Here is a 20,831-nt window from a genome sequence, read left to right as displayed (position 1 = left end):
TGCAGCAGAGAAATGTTCAGCCTCCTAAGACTGGACAAAGATATACCACAGATTAGACCAAAACTGGAATAAATAGTGTGTCCAATTCTGGGCAACACAATTGAAGAGAGATTTTGACAAGCTGGAATGTGTCTAGAGGAGGGCAACTAAAATAATCTATGGTCTGGAGAACAAGCCCTATGAGGAGCAGCTTAAAGACCTGGGCATGTTTAGCCTGCAGAAGAGAAGACAGAGGAGACATGATAGCCATGTATAAATATGTGAGGGGAAGTCATAGGGAGGAGGGAGCAAACTTGTTTTCTGCTGCCCTGGAGACTAGGACGCGGAGCAATGGCTTCAAGCTACAGGAAAGGAGATTTCACCTGAACATTAGGAAGAACTTCCTAACTGTGCAGAAGAGAACAGGTAGGAAGAACTTCCTAACTGTGAGAGCTGTTCAGCAGTGGAACTCTCTACCCCGAAGTGTGGTGGACGGTCCTCCTATGGAAGCTTTTAAACAGAGGCTGGATGGCCATCTCTTGGGGGTGCTTTGAATGCAATTGTCCTGCTTCTTGGCCCACAAAGTCTCTTCCAACTCAATGATTCTATGATTACCTCAACATAATTTCATAATTAAAAGTATGGGGGAAGAACAATGGAATCATGCAAATCTTTAGGAAAGATTTCTAGTAGCCATCACTAGACACTAATGGTATTATCAAGCTGCAATGCAAAGGTTGAAAAGATGGTGTAAGGGATGGGACTACTTGCATGTTCCTTGTAAAAGCATTTTGTAATTTAACTGCTTTGAAACCAGAGATTTCTCCTGGCAGGACTGCTACTGGGAAGGAAAACATTTATTCTTCGTGTCCTCTGCGAAATCCACACCTATGGGTTTCCCTTCGCGCATGCGCAGAAATCCGGAACATTCTAAGTTTGATGAAATAAAAAATGATTATTTTGAGGCTCCGCCCCCCTCCCCGCCCCCTCGTATATATATCCCGCCGTGTGCGGGTGAGCTCTAGTTCATTTTTCCGCGCTAATCAGGCAGCATCTCGGAACGTTCTCTCTCCATTCTACCGGCTGGGCTTGACTTAAGGACTGTTTTTACTACCTCCGTCTCCTCTCCAACCCCGACTCGGACTGGCTGACTACTCTTTTGATTACAGGCTAAGTATGTCTTCTCCTTATTTCAAAAACTGCTCGGCCTGCGGGGCTACCCTCCAAATGCTTACTATGCTTGGGAGAGGCTCATAATCCCCAGTCATGCGACATTTGCCTCAGCTTTACAGCTAGAGCTCGCAAAGGCAGAGATAGCCGTTTGAAAGCGCTGTTATATGAGCGCGCTTTGGCTCCTCAGGCTTCTTCTGCCCCCTCCCATTCCTCCCCAACCCAAGAGCCCCCTCAGCCTTCCTCTCCACGTGCTGGAGATAGGCGAGACCCGGGCCAGGCGAGCGCTTCCCCAGTGGAGCCGCCAAGAAAAAAATCCAAGCCCGACAAAATCCAAGGGCGACAAAAACAAAAGAGAAAGCCTCAAAGCAAAAAAAGGGACGGCAACTCACTGGCGAGCAGCCCTTGAGCCCCCCTACCCTGGAACCGATGCCCCATCTCTCCGGTTCCGTCACACAGCTTCAGGATCCCCTTCCCTCCTTGCTCCATTTGGAAGATCCTTCCTACCTTCCCCCGCTGGAGCTCCTGGATCCGCTGCAAACTGATCCTAATACGGAGCTTTCTCCTCCGCCCCTCCCTCCCTCCCAGTCATCTCCTCCTCCCTCCCCCAGCCCTCCGGATTCGCCGGTACCGAGGGAGACTCCTCCCTCGGAACAGCAAGCTTCAGCAGCGCGCATTCCGCGCCGCCGCCAGCGCTCTCTCTCCCCTTCCCCTCATCCCTCTCCTAGCCCCCACCCTTCTAAAAGGGCTAGACACGAACAATATCATCCTTATAGCCCACAGGATTACCCTTATCACCTCTACCCTCCCCCTCCTCCTTACCCTATGTACCCCTTCTACTATCCCCCTCCCCCAAACCCCACCAGGGACTACAGTGCCCATTATCCACCCCAGTTTGGATACCCACAACCCCCACATGCAGCACCTACAGCCACATTTTCTCATCCTCCAGAGAAATACATTGCTCCAGACCCCCCCCCCCCAACCACTCCAAGACCCCCTCATTCAGACTCACCAAGAATCAGAGATAGTGGACTTGGAATCAACAGATGAGACTCCACTTATACATGAACCACTCCCAGACCCTGACCCTTCTCCCAAGAACTTGGAAGAATTTAAAAAATTCTCTGCCCTGCTAATAAGGCTAGCTAGGACCCTAAATCTGGCTACACCTGAACCCACAGACACTGTGGTAGACCCCTGCTTTACTTCTACTGAACAACAACAGCCCATGTCTACTGTGTTGCCCACCTTACCATTTCTACTAAAAATTTTAAAAAATACTGGAGTCGCTCCGGCTATGATCCCGGCAACTCCTAAAAGAGCAGAAAATTTATACCGTATTGATCTCTCCGCAGCTTCATGGCTTTCTAAAATGCCTAAAGCAAACTCCATTGTAACTGATGCTCAACCAAAACCTGTCCAAACTAACCAGACCTCTCCCTCTGATAAAGAGGGAAGGAAACTTGACTCCATGGCCAAGAAATTCTATTCCTCAGCATGCTTGTTTGCACGCATGGCTCATTATGGGGTTTATATGAGTGTATATCAAACCCACCTATGGAACAAAATATCACCCTACCTGGAACTGTTACCTCCAGCTGATCAGCCACTGGCTCTAGCTTTTAAGCAAGAGGCCCTACTTTTGTCATCTTTACAAAAGGATCTTGCAAGAAATACAGCAGACACTGCTGGCAAACTCATTGCAGGCTCGGTGGCCCTTCGCCGCCGTGCCTGGCTAAGGGCTGCTATCCTCTCTCAATCACACCGCAACCTCATCGAAAACCTGCCTATGGACGAAGCAGGACTTTTCAACCCGGAGACTGATTCGCAACTCGAGCATTCTCATAAAATGAAACAAACGGTCTTCAAATATGACCAACAACCTCACTCTTACCAACGCCAACGATGGGGCTCATATTACTACCGCCCTCATTACTACAACAGACCTTATAACACCTCCTTCTACAGAGGACGACAGAGATCTTACACCCAGTCTACAGCCCCGAGACGGCCTCAGCTTCCTTTCAGAGGTCAGTACCGTGGTACCAGACCCTCCAATAACAATAAACATCGTTTTTAGCACATCACTAACCATTACCACTCATCCTTCCATACACACACCACCATTCACATACTTCAATAGACTACAGCCGTTTCTTCCAGCATGGCAATCTATCACCACAGATGCCTGGGTTTTGGACATAATTGAAAGAGGATATGCGATAGAGTTTGACACATACCCACCTGTTGGAAAGGTCCTCCTTACACAACCCTCCCAGGAGATTTGGGAAGAGATACACTCGCTCCTTCAAAAGGGCGCCATATCTCCCAACCCCACACACAATACCGACACCTGCTTTTTTTCTCGATACTTCCTAATAGACAAGAGGGACGGGGGACTACGCCCCATCCTAGATCTTCGTAGGCTTAATACCTTCATCACACCACGCAAATTCCGCATGGTTACACTTCCTAACATACTACCCTTCATCCCACCGGGAGCGTGGCTAGCGACGGTGGATCTACAAGATGCCTACTTCCATATCTCAATTAGGAACTCCCATCGCAGGTTCCTCACCTTTGCAGTGCAAGACAAACACTTCTCGTTCAACTCCCTCGCGTTTGGCTTGTCCACCGCACCCAGAGTGTTTACAAAATGCATGTCAGTCATAGCGGCGCACCTCCGCCAACAAAACATCGTGGTTTTTCCTTACCTGGATGACTGGTTATTTTGTTCTATATCAAAAACGCAACTGTGCAAAGATATTCATTACGCCTTATCTCTCTTACAGGACTTGGGTTTGGTTGTGAACCAGGAAAAATCCCATCTCACCCCAACCCAACGAATCCAGTTCATCGGAGCCATCATAGACTCCACCCTCCAAAAGGCCTTCCTTCCAGATGACCGTTTCACCAACCTTCAGCAATCAATCCTAAATCTCCAACAATCCCGTCGGGCCTCGGCCTGGGCTATCCAGTCTATCCTTGGACACATGTCATCTACCACAAATGTAACCCCATTTGCCCGCCTAAAGATGAGACCGCTGCAGAGATGGTTCATCAAGTCATTCGACCCCTTACGAGAATCTCAATCCCGAATCCTATACCCACCCCACTCCGTCCTCCACTCCCTCTCATGGTGGACAAAGCAATACAATGTTCAATCGGGTATGCCTTTCACCCAACCTCACCCATCCATGTCCCTCCGACAGACGCCTCCAACTCGGGCTGGGGAGCGCACCTCAAAGGTTTCAAAGTGAGCGGCCACTGGTCCCCTCAGGACCGAAACCTACATATAAACGCACTCGAGATGATGGCGGTAGAAAAGGCCCTCAGAGCCTTTGTCCGCATCGTTTCGAACCGCAAACTCCAAATTGTAACAGACAACACTGCAGTCAAATACTACATCAACAAACAAGGGGGAACACGCTCTCACACCTTACTAGCCATATCGACACGAATTTGGGAATGGTGCATCCAGAGGAACATCCTCCTCACAGCCATCCACCTACCAGGCCAGGACAACATACTGGCGGATTCTCTAAGCAGGTCCTCAAAGAACAACCACGAGTGGCAACTACATCCCACACAATTCAAAACTCTCACCCACAAATGGGGCACCCCCATCATAGACCTATTCGCATCCCCTGTAAACACACATTGCCCTCTCTACTGCGCAAGGCTCCGCCCTCACGCATCCCCAGGTTGTCTAGGAGACGCCTTTCTGTTCCTATGGTCTCCAGGCCTCCTTTACCTATTCCCACCTCTCCCTCTCCTATCCCCAGTCATAGCCAAGATAATTCAGGACAATACCGATTGCATCCTGATCACCCCCTGGTGGCCGCGTCAGCACTGGTTTGCTCCTCTCCTCTGCATCTCCAACAAGGAGTTCCTCCGCCTCCCCCCAACCACGGACCTTCTCTCAATAGAGAACGGCCTGGTCCTCCATCCGGATCTCCACTCCCTTTCCCTAACGGCGTGGAGGATCAAACCACAATGAACCTATCCGACGATGTTTCCAGAATTCTGTTGACCGCCCATAAACCTACCACTAAAAAGTCATATCATTATAAGTGGTCATCTTTTCAAAAGTATACTCAAACAGTGGGCTACACGCCCACCTCAGCACCTATTTCGGTGATACTAGATTTCCTTGTTACCCTTTCTAACAAGAATTTCTCCCTTTCCTCGGTTAAGTGCTACTTGGCAGCAATCTCTTCTGTTCGCAGGAAATTCGGCTTGCCGTCCCTTTTTCAAGACAACCTTGTCCAGTTGTTCCTCAAGGGCTATAAAAACGTTCACCCTCCTACGTCCCTTCCTTCACCTCAGTGGAGCCTAGAGTTAGTATTATCCCAGTTGTCAAAACCGCCCTTTGAACCTATGGCCTCTGCCGACATTTCCCACTTGTCTTGGAAAACGGCATTTCTCGTGGCCATTACGTCTGCTAGGCGATCGAGCGAGTTGACAGCTCTACGCTCAGACCCTCCATACATTAGGTTCCATCACGACAAGGTGGTCCTCCGGACCGATGTTACGTTTTTGCCCAAAGTTGTTTCTCATTTCCATATGTCACAAGATATTGTTCTCCCGGCCTTTTTCCCTAACCCATCCTCCCCGTTGGAGGTAGCGTTACACTCCCATGATGTTAAGAGAGCACTCTCCTTTTATCTACATAGGACCTCCACCTCTAGGAAGTCCCCTAAGTTGTTTTTGAAATACAGAAAAGACATGCTGGGCCACCCTATATCATCTCAAGGGTTGGCCTCTTGGATTGTTTCGACGATCCAACTAGCTTACCAATTGGCAAAGAAAGAACCTCCTTCTCACATCGTGGCTCACTCGACACGTTCGGTGTCCACGTCCCAAGCTTTTCTTCGAGGAGTCCCCTTGGACCAAATCTGTAGAGCAGCCACGTGGTCTACTCCCTCCACGTTTGTCTCCCACTACAAGTTGGACATACAAGCAAAGAAAGACGCTGCTTTTGGCAGAACTGTCCTCTTCTCCTGCGTGGCATGACCCACCTCCAGGTCAGTAGCTTGCTATTCACCCATAGGTGTGGATTTCGCAGAGGACACGAAGAATAAATTTAGGTTGCTTACCTGTAACCGTATTTCTTCGAGTGTCCATCTGCGAAATTCACACAACCCGCCCTTCCTCCCCTCTGTCATGCCTCTAGACCTAGCTGTGATTAGCGCTGGGGAACTAGAGCTCACCCGCACACGGCGGGATATATATACGAGGGGGCGGGGAGGGGGGCGGAGCCTCAAAATAATCATTTTTTATTTCATCAAACTTAGAATGTTCTGGATTTCTGCGCATGCGCGAAGGGAAACCCATAGGTGTGGATTTCGCAGATGGACACTCGAAGAAATACGGTTACAGGTAAGCAACCTAAATTTATCATTTGTAGTGCAAAGTTCAACTTCACTGAGAGAGTCAGATTCCAGATAATGAAAAGCTCGCAATCAGATTAGATGAGACACCTTACACAACTTACAATTGCATGAGTAGTTTTTTTAAGTAATTCGAAGGCAAAAGTAACATGACTAGAGGCCTGGGGCATAACTTTCATTGTTTTCGGTGAAAGGTAAACTGGTATGTGCTTTAAATTTGCATTAGAAAGAAAGCATGCATGGGAAGGCTCTGAATGAAGGGTTCATTATTGCCTGTTCGTGGTCCCAATCTATTTCAAAGTTTTCTTATTTGCGGTTTACTTTCAAAAGCCAATCATACAATTAATAATTGTGTGAATTTTGGCTCTTTTGGTTTTGCCCTCAAATGCCCTACTTTGGGTGATATTTTTACTTCTAGATAGGCTACAAAAAGCTTTCTCGGGACCCTGCTCCAAATTCTTGCACTAAATGAACATATGGGTAATTAAATGGAAGAACATGTTGAAATGAAATTCCAGCTGGTGTCCTTAAAAGGATTTCCAACAAAATGCTGCCAAAAGAAATGTAGTAACCCCAGTTAGTTGTACATGGTATGTGGCATTCTAGGCTGCTACATAATAATATGAGAGAGGACAAGAATTAATTATTGATTTTCCTCCACTTAACAAGCTGTTACATTGGCATCCAGTGAGGGAGTCCCACATCTCATATCTGGGTAATCCAAAGGTTCTTTGACTGCTGTTGGCATGTGTAGTATGAGACTAAGGCTTGCTAATTGCCAGGGTCTGATCTGTTTTGAACCTAAAAGTTTCTGGATACCATTGACTTGCACTGCTCTCTTACTGTAATGTGAAGAAGAACAGAACAAGCAGATGGTACTAGGAAAGTGGGGGCGGTAGTGGAAGCAGGCGCTCAGAAAGGGAAAATGGAAAAGAGAGTAGAACAAGTTGAAGAGAAGAAGACATGAAGGGCAAAGAATGAAATGCTGGAAAAAGGATGGAAAATGGATGATATGTTGGCCTAGTGCAGCGTTTCTCAACCTTGGGGTCGGGATCCACGTGAGGGTTGCAGGGGGTTGCAGAGGAGTCTCCAAAGACCATCAGAAAACATATATTTCTGTGTGCCAAGTTTGGTTCAATTCCATCATTGGTGGAGTTCAGAATCCTCTAGGTTAACTATAAATCCCAGCAATTACAACTCACAAATTATAAAATAAACCTCCCTCCTCCAACCCTATCAGTATTCAAATTTGGGCGTATTGAGTATTTGTGCCAAATTTGGTCTAATGAATGAAAATACATCCTGCATATCAGATATTTACATTATGGGTTGTTGTAGTTTTTTTCGGGCTATATGGCCATGTTCTAGAGGCATTCTCTCCTGACGTTTTGCCTGCATCTATGGCAAGCATCCTCAGAGGTAGTGAGGTCTGTTGGAACTAGGAAAATGGGTTTATATATCTGTGGAAAGACCAGGGTGGGACAAAGGACTCTTGTCTGCTGGAGCTAGGTGCGAATGTTTCAACAGACCACCTTGATTAGCATTTGATAGCCTGGAAGTGCCTGGAGCAATCTTTTGTTGAGAGGTGATTAGATGTCCCTGATTGTTTTCCCTCTGCTGTTTTGCTATTTTAATTTTAGAGCTTTTTAATACTGGTAGCCAGATTTTCCTAGTTCCAACAGACCTCACTACCTCTGAGAATGCTTGCCATAGATGCAGGTGAAATGTCAGGCGAGAATGCCTCTAGAACATGGCCATATCCCGAAAAAAACCTACAACAACCCAGTGATTCTGGCCATGAAAGCCTTCAACAATACAGTTTACATTATGATTCATAACAGTAACAAAATTACAGTTATGAAGTAGCAACAAAAATAATTTTATGGTTGGGGGTCACCACAACATGAGGAACTGTATTAAGAAGTTGTGGCATTAGGAAGGTTGAGAAATACTGGCCTAGCGGGAGCCTAATTTTCCTGGTCAGTAGGATACATGATGAGATTCCTCCTCTCTTTTTCCTACATTTGATATCACGATATGGTCAGGAGCTACAGCGGTGAGGAAAGATAACAATCACATCTTAATACCATGCCGGGTCTTTAGCTGCAGACCTCTAATCCATAAAGCAAATGTGTGTGTGTGGAATGAGAGTGCATGATAAAGCTGTTAAAGGAGAGAGGGAAGAAAGAAAGAAAAAAAGGAAAAGCTCAGCCTTTTATTAACCATAGTTTTTCTTGTTGATGAGTCATCTGGCTTTTAATCAATTAATCTGTCAGTTGTGCCTATTACCATGTTAGAAGTGCCATAATTCTTGTAACCGAAAAATCAAGAATGTCTCAAAGAAGGTGGTAGCCTTGGGGTGAGATAGTTTGAGTGACCCAAAACGTCCCCCCTTCTTATCCACCTGACTCTTCTGTGATGTGAATTGGTACTCTTATTAATATTTTTCTATCTGTCGTCTTCTCATCAGTCTTTTATCATATCTTTCTTAGAATGAAGCCATCTTAGATTAGCACCCTGAATAATTTATCTATCTTAGAATTGAGCTCCTATTAGAAAACCTTTAGCTTGTTTCTCCAAGTCATTGCTTTGTTCTTTAACCAGTGTCTCTAGCCACTGCACACACTTTCTATCATACAGGTGCTTGAGAATGAGGGTGCTACCTACTTCTAACTAAGATCTGTAAATCAGAAGGCTCCTATTAGTGGAAGGAAGAATCCAACAGGATCTTAGATGAAGGCATCATGCAGGCAGGTCATTAGTCCAGAATCTAGAGCAGGACTTATAGCTGCTGAAGATTAGGAAGCTACATTGCCTTCAAATGGCCTTTGAGGCCCCAGGGAGAGATATTTTTAACCTATAGGTAACACACTCCCCAACCTTTGCTCCAAAGTGTAGAGCTATGATTGTTAATCCATTTTGCTGCCAGAAGTGGAGCTGTAAATCATTCCAAGTCATTAATGTCAGGAAGAATTCCATCATTTACTCATTTGAAAAGAGATACAGACATTCCAGCTCATGAAATTAGTTAGCATTTTATATGGTGTGTCTCAATATTCAAAACATTTGGATAGGCTCCATGTTGTATTTACAATCTTACAAGATAACAATATCTGCTTTTTAGGTTAAGGACTGGGGTTAAGAGAGATAGTAACTTGCCTAATACCACCTTACCTTCACCACAAAGCCAGTAATTTCATGACAAAGATCGGATTTAGACTGAGATCATGAAGTTCCAAAATTGCAGCTCAGCTTTTTCTGTCATTGTAATTCTTCATGCAATTCATTGCTGAATGTGCCCTTAGACTCATATTGTACACAAGTTATTCAGGATTATATTTATTAAATGTAATGGAACTCCCTGTTATGTAATTACATTTAGAATAGCAACTTCAGTACAAATGCAATTGAAAAAGAAAAAGAAAAGAGTTTTCCTGGAGAAGAATTTTGTTTATATATTTCCATTTCTGGTTTGACTGAACTCATGAAGCTTTTTCTTGCAGCTTACACCAATTATTTCAGATCCGGAGTATTTACTGGACCAACATATTCTGATCAGCATTAAGTCATCAGATAGTGATGAATCTTATGGTAAGCCTTTACCCTAAAGCTTATATATGACTCAAGCTCTACTTACATTTTTTTCACAATGCTTTGAGTGTGGGGGAGAACAACAGCAGAAAATTGCAAATTCCAGAGTGCTGTAGTGGTTTTTGTCCTATTATTGATGAATACGATATAACCCCCATATCGGTAGGATTGCTACCGTGGTACTCTCTTTAGACCAGTCATCCTCAAACTGTGGCTCTTCAGCTGTTTGGACCTCCAACTCCCAGAAGTCTTAGCTAGCTTGTTCAATGATCAGGAATTTTAGAAGTTGGAGGCCCAAACAGCTGGAGGGCCATAGTTTCAGGATGCTTCCGGATATGATTCTTTGAACAAGGGGCATCCATCCCCCATTCTCCCCAAAAAGACACGTGTTTGATAAAAATATGTTCTGCAGAAATTAGTATTTCTCAGGCTTCACTGGTGGGTAAGGTGAAGTGGGCTATATATAGTTAAAGATAAAGGTAAAGATTTTGCCCTGACATTAAGTTGTGTCCGACTCTGGGGTGTGGTGCTCATATCCATTTCTAAGCCGAAGAGCCAGCATTGTCCGTAGACACCTCTAAGGTCATGTGGCCAGCATGACTGCATGGAGTACCGTTACCTTCCCGCCAGAGCAGTACCTATTGATCTACTCACATTTGCATGTTTTTGAACTACTAGGTTGGCAGAAGCTGGGGCTGACAGTAGAAGCTTACGCTGCTCCCCGGATTCGAACCTGCGACCTTTCAGTCAACGAGTTTAGCAGCTCAGTGGTTTAACCCACTGAGCCACCAGTATCATATTAGGTAATATGATACTGTTATCTGGAGACATGGTTGCCAGGTAAAATACAAGATAACACTCTTATACCTTCAATAGTCATGCTGTGACAAGCAGTCCCTGCTGAAATACCCCTTTCTACATATCCATTAAAGATACAGAAGCCGTGTCTTGTATTTTACCTGGCAGCCCTACACTTAAGTTAATATTTTATTTGTGGCATTCAGGAGTAGACAACCTGTAGTCCTTCAAATGCTGTTGAACTCTCACAATTCCATATCTTTAGTTATGATTTCTAGTGCTGTGGAAATTGTAGTCCAACAACATCTGGAGGACCATATATTCTTCCCATCCATACCACCCCATGTAAATGCTATCCCATCAGGTACTACATTTTTGATAAGGGTATGGCCAAATATGTTTTGGTTTACATCTCTCACTAACCTCAGTTATCATAGTAAATTGTGGGTGTGCAGTGCAAAAATGTCTGGAAGGACAGTTTCCCACCACTGCATTAGAATATTGTGTTTCCTCTGTAGTGAAAGTAAAATTAATCCTTGTGTTCTTTGTGTTTGCAGTGTGTTTACATATCATTACTTTCTCTCTGAGGCTGATTTACAGAGCGGTTTCTAACATATTTAAATCAGAGCTCAGTGCTAAGCTGACTTTGGCATGAACCTTTTACTTGTTTTTTTAGAATGCTGTTTAGCACAATCTGGTATGGGGCTACTTTTTCATGTCAGGAGTGACTTGAGAAACTGCAAGTCACTTCTGGTGCAAGAGAATTGGCCATCTGCAAGGACGTTGCCCAGGCGACACCCGGATATTTTGATTTTTTTACCATCCTTGTTGGAGACTTCTCTCATGTCCCCACATGGGGAGCTGGAGCTGACAGAGGGAGCTCATCCACGCTCTCCCCGGATTCGAAACTCTGACCTATCAGTCCTGCCAGCACAAGTGTTTAACCCACTGCACCAGCAAGGGCTCCTATATGGGGCTACTGAAATAGTTAGTCTCTCCATGGGGGGGGGGGGGAGATATATAGCAGGGATGAGAACAACGCAGCCTCCAGATGTTCTTTGACAGTAATTTCCATCTGCAGTAGCCAGTGGTAAGGTGTATTGTGAGTTGCTTTCTAACACACTCTGATGACACCATTCCAAACTTGGTATATGAGACTGCACTCATTCTTTTATTTCATTTCCATTCCACCTTTCTCCCAAAATGGGACACAATGTATTTATTTCCTTTGTGTCAAAACCAATTTCCTCCTCATTCTCTAGGTGAAGGCTGCATTGCCCTTCGAAGTGGAGCTACTGAATCCCAAGTGCCTATCCAAACTATATTAACACACCATGGTGAAATTACTGGCATCTTCCAAGGGGAATTTAAACTGCAAACATCCCAAGGGAAACAGAGAGAAAAACTATATGGTAAGGCAGTTACTCAACCTAAACCATAATCTTAGCTAAGAAGTGTTTTTAAGGGTGGTTCCAGGTAGACCATTCCTACTGCCAAAAACTGTTGTGAAGCTATACCTTCTTTTCCTCCTGAACCAATACATTCTGAATGTTTTGTTGTATGGTAAGGGCGGGGGAAGCGATGTCACACTAGATACTTCATTTGAGTGTATCATAAGTGGATAATTGGTTTTTGTAACAATTACAGTGCACCTGTTAATATAGGAAAGCACTCTCTCAATTTGCTGAGTTGAAGAGCTTGAATTCAGTTCAATTCTAGACTCTCTGTATGGTTGTCCTGGACAAGGGACAATGATAGTGATAGCAATGAATAGTGAATAGGATGCATTTTGATGTGTTTGAGTCAATGCATATATGATATACTTGACATAATATACGTGTGTGCACTTGACAGGAAGGGAAATAATCTGTCCTTTTTGGTGATGATACACACAAAGCCATAGAGAGGGTAGGGATGGAGATATTTTCAGGCAGCCTCCTTGCAGGGAGAATGTAATGTGTTCGCCCAAGTCACTGGGAAAATACTGAAGAAAAATCTTGGTAACAGTATGTAAGCATTTTGTGACTTCTAAAGTCAACAGGTATTCTCTTCCTCCTCATATGGGAGCTATAATCAAGTGATGGGCTTCCTTTTCCTGCTTCCAGAAAATGAACGGAGAGAGGGAGCCCTCTGTCTAGTAATGAGTAACATAGACTACAGTGTTCTGCTACTTTTCTCTTTCAGTTTTAAAGCTGGAAAGAGGGTCTCCAGCACCTTAACAACCAGATCTGTTTAAAAATGGGTAGAGGATTCTGCATTTATTAGCATAGCGAACACCTGGCTGTATACCTCCTGAACAGCTGGTTCCTCCTGAACAAATAGTTCCCTTGTTGATTTGAGCCAGAGTTCTTGCTCCCACGTCTTGGAGCTGCTCTTCCCACCCAACATTAATTGAGGCTGGTTTTACACTGACCATATAATGCAGTTTGAACTGCATGATATGGTTCTACACTGATCATATAATGCAGCTCAGTGCAGTTCAAACTGCATTATATGGTTAGTGTAAAACCAGGCTTTGTCAAACACCCAGTCTGCTTCAGCCATTCTATCTCTGAAGCCCATGAGAGATTCCTAGGGTGAAAAATGTATAACCTCACGCAGCTTCACCATTGCTCTCAATCTTCCTCCTGTGGTAGCAGCACTGTTTCTGTGAGGTGCAAAGTCAACATGGATGAGAGAAACTGGCATAGGATCTCATCACAAAAGCATCACGGTGAAAAGAGTGAGGCAAGGCAGTGGGGCAAATCTGTCACCTGGCGTGCAGCTCCTGCTCAGTGATGCTTTCTCCATAAGATGTGGGAAGTGTCACCATTCTGCAGAGGACCCATACTGATTCCATTGGAGCAAGCACGAAACAGGCAGGCTCCCATGTTGACAAGGTTTCCATCACAGTTGGGGGCAGGGACTCTGCTGGAAGTCACATGACATTGAGTGATGTCCAGCATGGGTCTCCATCCCCAAGACAGAATGAAAGCATCATAGGATGCCAAATTTACCCTGTCCAATGTGGCCCATAGAAAGGAGTAACTGTAGATTAGCCTAAACTGTAATCCCTAAAACAAACAAGTCAGGGTTTCTATTCCTCTTTCTGCAGTACAGTTTAAGCAGATACAGTGGTTGCTGTGGGCCTGAATTATAACATATTGTTTCCCTGGTGAATTAAGTTAATAAATGAGAATTAAAATCACCAACCTTGACACTGAGAACTGATATTCAGAAATATATAATCTGAAAATTGTACACCTGTAACCTAATTTTATGTTTGTTTCCTTCAGATTTTGTAAAGATTGAACGGGATGAGACTTCTGGACAAAAAATAGCGAAGGGCTGTGTAGACTGTATCACAGAGTGGGAACAGACGAATAGGTAGGTTTCAAGAGGCTAATTGCATGAGTTTAAAAGTGATTGACACGTTGACTGATGACATGCCCGCAGGCAGATCTGGATTTGCAAGCAGAAGTGTGTAGTGCAAACAAACAAGTTGTTTCCACACAGCTCTTCCTAGCAAACAAAAAATATAAATTGAACATGTTAAGAACTTTCTCTTAGTAAAGTAATGGAAAGTAGAGAAACAGCTGCTTTGAGAAACAAGGAACTATGTTAATAGTGTTGAGTCCCCACAGGGAAAATGATAGGGTATAAATAAAGATGATGATGATTGAAAAAATAGGCACAGATTTTAACACTCACTAACCTGCCTTTTTCTGAAAGGGCTGCTTTGTCCAACAGAAAATCTACTCACTTAGTGGCCAAAGAAGCAGCAGCTATTGCTCGTTTTCGAGGAACTCCAGCAGTGTCTTTAGATGAGCCATGCAAAGAAGAACTCTTACGGTAATGTCGTAATTTCATATTAGAGGAAGTATACATTAACTGATCTTGCTCTCCAATCAGGAACATTCATTTATAGTGTATATTTTTTTCTGATTGGGGAAGGTGGAAGGTTTCCAGGACAACTGTAGTATGCAGGAAGTGAGGTCAACCCTTTCCTCTGTAGCTGTAACCCTAGCTGAAAATCTCTGTCCTTGTGGTGCATTTAGTACATGTTCTAAAGTAGGTTCCTATTATGATTTATATCGAACACCCTGAGAAACGCTCCAGGTTTAATGACGGTATTCTCCCAGGAGATAAAGACAAAGGGTGGGAGTTTTTGCTGGTGCAATAGAGGTCAGTAGATGTTGATAGCCAGCAAAAAGGAAGTTTGCTTTTACTAGCTTGGGAAGGTCTGGAGCTCAGGTTGGTTGCCAATGGATCACATCCAGCACTTCCCATGCGTTTTGGTTTTATAGGCAACTTTTAGCTTCTCCACCATCTTGGAAAATACAAGTTTGCAGATCATTTTGCACAAGAAAAGAAATTTAATATGAAAAATATTAACAGTCTTGTTTATTGAAGCACTGAAATTGTAAAAATATTTACCTTGGTAGATTTTTTTTGTTATTGCATAGTCTGGAATTGCAGTCCAAAATTTCCATAATATCAGAAGTAGCCTATTTCCTTAAACTAGGCATATCATCTAGAATCTGAATTAGCTCATTTCTATGATAATTTCATTACTGTGAACATTATTTATGTTTTTCCTCCATTACCCTTTTCAGCAGTACAGTGGTCACAGATATCAACAATCCCAGCTATATACGGGTTCCCTCTGCCTCTCAATCATTCTCTGCAACAGGTCAGCTTAAACAGATTCCTTCACCAGACCAAGTACCTGCCTTCTGGAGTTATGATCCACAATCAAAAGACAGCTCTTCGCTGACGACTCTAGAGTCTCCCACCACCCCGTCCAATCTGTCACCAGGGTCTCCAAAAGTACCCACTCAACCTACAACCAAACGAAAAGATCAGCTGTGAGTTTTCTGGTTACAGATGCTCTAGTTTAATCATATTTCCTTTGCACTTTAGTAGACTAATTCACTAAAGTGGCAATCACTTTTAAATTACAGCCAAAATGGCAAATTGTGTCCTTTCAAATGTTATTTAACTGCAACTAACTTTAGCTTCATACAACAGTTACACATGATGATGGATGTTATAGGCCAACAACATCTGGAGGAACACAAGCTGTTCACCCCTGAACTACAGAAGCGAAAAAGAGAGACAAGATTATTTTTATATGTCATGAAGATACAATGCTTCCTCAACAAGTAGTAAACATTTGACATGTGGTAGAAGGTAGTGATTTCCTGTGGTCCTTCAGATATTTATGGCCTACATCTCCCATCATTCTCAGTCAGCATAGGCAATGGTAAGAGAGCTGGAGTGCAAAAATGCCGAGCCAAAGCTGTGCTCACTTATGTTAGATTATACTGCTTCCTCTGCAGGGAGAAAGAAATTAATTTTTGTTCTGTTGGTGTTTGCAGTGTGATCCATAGTTGTGTGGAACAACAATAATCAGGAAATTGTTTATTTATTTAAATATTTCTTTGATCTTTATTGTTCCTTACGTCTATAGCTCAGAGTAGCTTCCAAAATATTTAAATAATATGTAATTGCTAAGTTTAAAATGCCATTAATATTTCCACTTTTTTTGTATATAATACTTCCTTTTGGAGTATTATATAAACTGCTCTTTTATGTGGCTACTGAAAAGTAAGTGCTAGAGAAGTATAAATGTAGCAGGGATGGTCTACAGATACTACCAAACTGAATTTTCCACCAACTTTAGCCTGCATAGCCAGTCATAAAGTGCTATGATTTGCAGTCCAACACCATCAGAAACCCCACCTAATTCATGCAATGCAATATTTCTGTCACTCTGAAGTACACAGATAGTATATAGAGTTTTAACAAATTAGGTCCATTCCAGATGTTAAAGCCAGTTGGCCGAGACTTTTATTTATGTACTTTATTTATACACCAGATTCACTCTACCTATTGGTTTACGCTGAACTCAATTTTCCTTTGGCTATTCTTCCCCAACTCATTCCAGATATGCTGAGGTGAGAAAAAGCATGACAGAACCCTTGCTACTTGAGGATGCATTCCCAAAGCCAGGAATGATTGACAACCCACTTTATGACTTTGGAAAATCCAAGGATAAGCTACAGTCTAAGAAGGAACAGGAAATCTTCAAGGCGATACGAAAAGAACTCCCAATTCTTTCTGAACAGAGCTTTCCTTTCACCAACTTACAGGAGGGTGATGCCATAAAATCTTCTGTCAAGCAACAATCTTCTCTGCCTTTCCCAGCCCCTGCACCCAGATTTCGGTCATATACATGTTCCAACCAATTTGAAGAAAAGACTGCAATTATTCAAAAGACTCAGAACAGGCAGGGACCCTGTGCCAGTTCAGAATCTGTGGTACCAGCATTCAAGAAACCTGTCAAATTTTCAAGATCTGAAATGGGACAAAGTAAGCCTCCTCTTCCATCAAAAAGCCAGTTAGTACTTGACATGCAGAACATCAAAGGGCGTGATTATCGAGAGAGTTCAGAACTTCCACACAATAGAAAGCACCAAAGTGAAGATGGGGCTATCAGCAGGACAATTGTGCCGGTAGGTTTAAGATAGAAACAAGATCTGACTTGTTGAATTTACCTTATATATTCATGTATAAGCCTAGTAATTTACTCAAAAATCAGCCCAAAAAGTGAGTCAGTTCATCCATGGACCAGTATGTATAATGTAACTTAATCTTTATTGAATAAAACCCCATCCCCTTCTCTGAACAGAGTGGCAAAAGGCAAGAGCTTAGTCTGTTCCAGAAGAAACTAAAAGAAACACGGATCCCCTCTACTTTCTTGGCCATGATGGCGCCTCTGGCTTTTTCAAATGTCTGGGCAAGAAAATTGCAGCAACAACCAGCAATGGCTGGCTCCCTCAGGCAGCACTGGAGTTTTCCCCCTCTGTGGAATGACCTTTGACTTATCCACTTATCCACTGGTCACATCACACATTTTCTTCAGGTTGTATTTTGCCACATAGATTTCCTATTCTTCTTTAGCTTTACTCTTATTTTTGGCATTAACAGTTCATGATCTGTTCCGCAGCCTGCTCCTGATCTTGTTTTTGCAGACAGAATGGAGCTTTATCATATTATTCTTCCAGTTACATTGCCTGGTTTCTATATTGGCTATTGGTTACCTTTTTGATCACCCAAATAATGTTTTTGCAATAAACAAACTTTCACGTCACAAAATCCAATCAGCTGCTCTTCTAGATCATTTCTTGATCCTTGGTCAATTTCTCCTGCAATTTTTTTATCATGCTTCATTTCCTGCTTTTGCATTCTATTCACCTACAATTACCAACTTATCTTCTTCTTTTTTGATGGGAGTTGGTGGGTGAACTATTTTTCTCTGATTGCAACATATGGTCTTTTTGTTTCTTCCTTTTCCACCTCTGTAGTTGTAGCATGAACTTAGATTATGGGCATATGGATGGGATTTCCATAAAATATTTTTGATATTATTTGGTCAGATTTTACATTAAATGTCTTAATTGATTTTGCTACATTCTCCTCACTATTGTCACCCAATTTCTTCATAGGTTAGATTAATTCTTACATTAGATGAGTCCCACCATGGCACTATTTCTCCATGGTGATGAAATTGCATGTTCCTCTGATGCAAAATACTATGTTGACAGTAGCAGAGATATTGGAAGGGTATCCTATGTCAGGCAGGAGCCAGACTAAGTGGGCTTGGTGGCAGGACTGTTTTCCCTGTGTCCGTTATTAAGTGAATAAACTGAAGTGACTGCATTTTTTTCTTTTTACAGTGAATAGGAACATCACAGATGATGATATCCTTGGAAGAATCCTGGAGGGAATCAGCATAAACATTTCCCAGAGTTTATGTTAATACCATCTGGTTTGCTGCGTAAAATCATGAATGCTACTGTGTTTATCAATATATGTATTTCCTGAAATTAACACAAAACTAATATAGACTGAAAATCAACTAAACATCAGAAACCAAATTCTTACCCTGCAATTTTAGTAGGGTTTTATTTTATTTTTTTAAAGGAGGTTGAAAATATTTTTGGTACAAATGGTGGGAATTCCAGAAAATGATCCAACTTCATAGTATCCATTTACTCAGCAGAGAAGTAAGAAGGGAAAATAAAGAATGTACAACTCATATTTCAACAACAACAACAACAATAATGCACTTTATTTAATGTATTGTCGAAGGCTTCCACAGCTGGAATCACTGTGTTGTTGTAGGTTTTTCGGGCTATATGGCCATGTTCTAGAATTCTCTCCTAACATTTTGCCTGCATCTATGGCAGGTATCCTCACAACCTCTGAGGATGCCTACCATAGATGCAGGTGAAACGTCAGGAGAGAATGCTTCTAGAACATGGCCATATAGCTCGAAAAACCTACAACAACCCACTTTATTTAAGTTCTGCTTTATCTCCCTGGAGAGACTCAGAGCAAATTACAGTACATATAAGACAAACATTCAATGCCTTTTTACACAAACAATAACATACAATACACAGATAAGGTTAAAGTATTCCCTTTTTTCCATTTCTGGCATCTGGAGGTGATGCTCAACTTCAAAACTGAGACGTGCATTACATTCGATGGCACATTGTACTCAAGTAAGTACAGTAATTATGTAAATCTCAGATTGATAACATGAAGTGGAATCAGTCCCAGGTACTTCTAAGGGTTAGATGAAGTTGATTATCTCATCTGGAGTTCTGTGTGAAGGACTTTGTTTATCATCTTCAGGTACAAGTATGAAGCAAATAAAAATGATCACTAAAAGTTAGTCAGACTTTTCTAAAGCAAAATATCTTATAGCAGAGATGGCCAAAGAGAATTTTTTCAAACAATGTTGTACTGCAACTCTCAGTATTCCTCATCATTGGCCATGTTGATTAGGACTGATGAGAGTTACAGTCTCCCTTTGTCTTACAGGTTGTTTTAGTAGCATTTGTAATAGACTCGTGTTAGCTTCATTTGAGGTTTAATTTTCATTTGATTTATTTTGTGTTAATTTGTGATTTTTATCCTCAGTTTTGCTATAGAATTGTACTATTTATAATGCCACCTTTGCTGCTTTCCCATGTTGCTGAAATTTTAAATAGCATTAATTCCTTAAAATTAAATAAAACTAATTATAATAAGTTGTCTGCCTTGAGTTATTAGTCGATGAAGACTTTACACTGGGGTCCCTCTTTGTCATCTTTCCATCTCATGATTCTGTAGCTCAAAACAGCATGATGAAATATAACGTTTTCCTTGTCTAGTTAAGATCCTTTACTGATCTGGGAAATATCTGTAAGTTGTCTATGTGACCTAAATACCCTTAGGGGTAACAAATCTCACCTAACCTTTGGCTAAGCAGGGTCTGCACTTTAGTACTTGGATAGCAGACTGCAAATTAATACATTTGTAAGCTAATGTTGTAAACCATAGACAGAGGGACTGGCAAAACCCCTTTTGAGTATTCCTTTCCTACAGGGCCGTAGCCAAAAAAAAATTCAGGGGGGGGGGTTCAATAGCCTGCAGCTTCGCCCCTGTCAACCACCTCCACCAAGTCTGGCCTCCTTAATGAGAGCATTCATCACCACCACCACGCCCCCCCCCCAACTTGGTTGCTTCGCTACATTGGCTATTGCTGCAAGTAATGACAGTGTAAATAAATTGTCAATATTTGTTTGAGATGGTTCTTGCAGTTCTGGAGGGATTCGTAATTTTTTGCCTCTCATAGACTTAGCATGGGGATTTGGTTAACCAGTTAAAATTCATGAGTAAAGCAGGTTTTGTTTTTAACCTGAAAAATTTCGGGGGGGGGGGGGGGTTGAACCCCTAACACACACACACACACGGCTACAGGCCTGCTTACCTAAGAAAATCCTATGAAATCCATGGGCTCACCGTAAATCAACAGTGACTTTAAAACACATACACATACATGCAAGCTGTCTGTAACCTTTG

At 42.6% G+C, this 20,831-nt stretch overlaps 1 protein-coding gene and 1 long non-coding RNA gene across 3 annotated transcripts in view; one reads left to right on the top strand and one right to left on the bottom strand.

Annotated features, from left to right (window-relative positions):
- INPP5D (inositol polyphosphate-5-phosphatase D) overlaps positions 1–19,993 on the top strand; it is a 92,255-nt gene extending 72,262 nt beyond the window's left edge. The window contains exons 22-28 of one of the 2 annotated variants that reach the window (XM_060768114.2): positions 10,049–10,136; positions 12,197–12,346; positions 14,210–14,300; positions 14,664–14,765; positions 15,530–15,781; positions 16,864–17,431; positions 18,656–19,993. In XM_060768114.2, coding sequence (XP_060624097.2) covers positions 10,049–10,136; positions 12,197–12,346; positions 14,210–14,300; positions 14,664–14,765; positions 15,530–15,781; positions 16,864–17,431; positions 18,656–18,658 — 1,254 coding nt within the window. In that variant the 3' untranslated portion in view covers positions 18,659–19,993. Of the gene's footprint in view, positions 1–10,048; positions 10,137–12,196; positions 12,347–14,209; positions 14,301–14,645; positions 14,766–15,529; positions 15,782–16,863; positions 17,432–18,655 lie in introns of both variants that reach the window. The other variant, XM_060768113.2, reaches the window with a different exon arrangement.
- Positions 825–1,716, bottom strand: LOC137096653 (uncharacterized). Its single transcript, XR_010909590.1, has 2 exons — positions 1,657–1,716; positions 825–909 (listed from the first exon to the last, which is right to left on the bottom strand). It is a non-coding gene; the product is annotated as an uncharacterized lncRNA (long non-coding RNA).
- Positions 19,994–20,831: the final 838 nt, after the last annotated feature.

The sequence above is a fragment of the Anolis sagrei genome, chromosome 3, assembly GCF_037176765.1.
Source record: "Anolis sagrei isolate rAnoSag1 chromosome 3, rAnoSag1.mat, whole genome shotgun sequence".
Classification (NCBI taxonomy): Eukaryota; Metazoa; Chordata; class Lepidosauria; order Squamata; family Dactyloidae; genus Anolis; species Anolis sagrei.
Note: the sequence above shows the minus strand (reverse complement) of the source record. Positions and strands in the feature narration are given on the sequence as shown.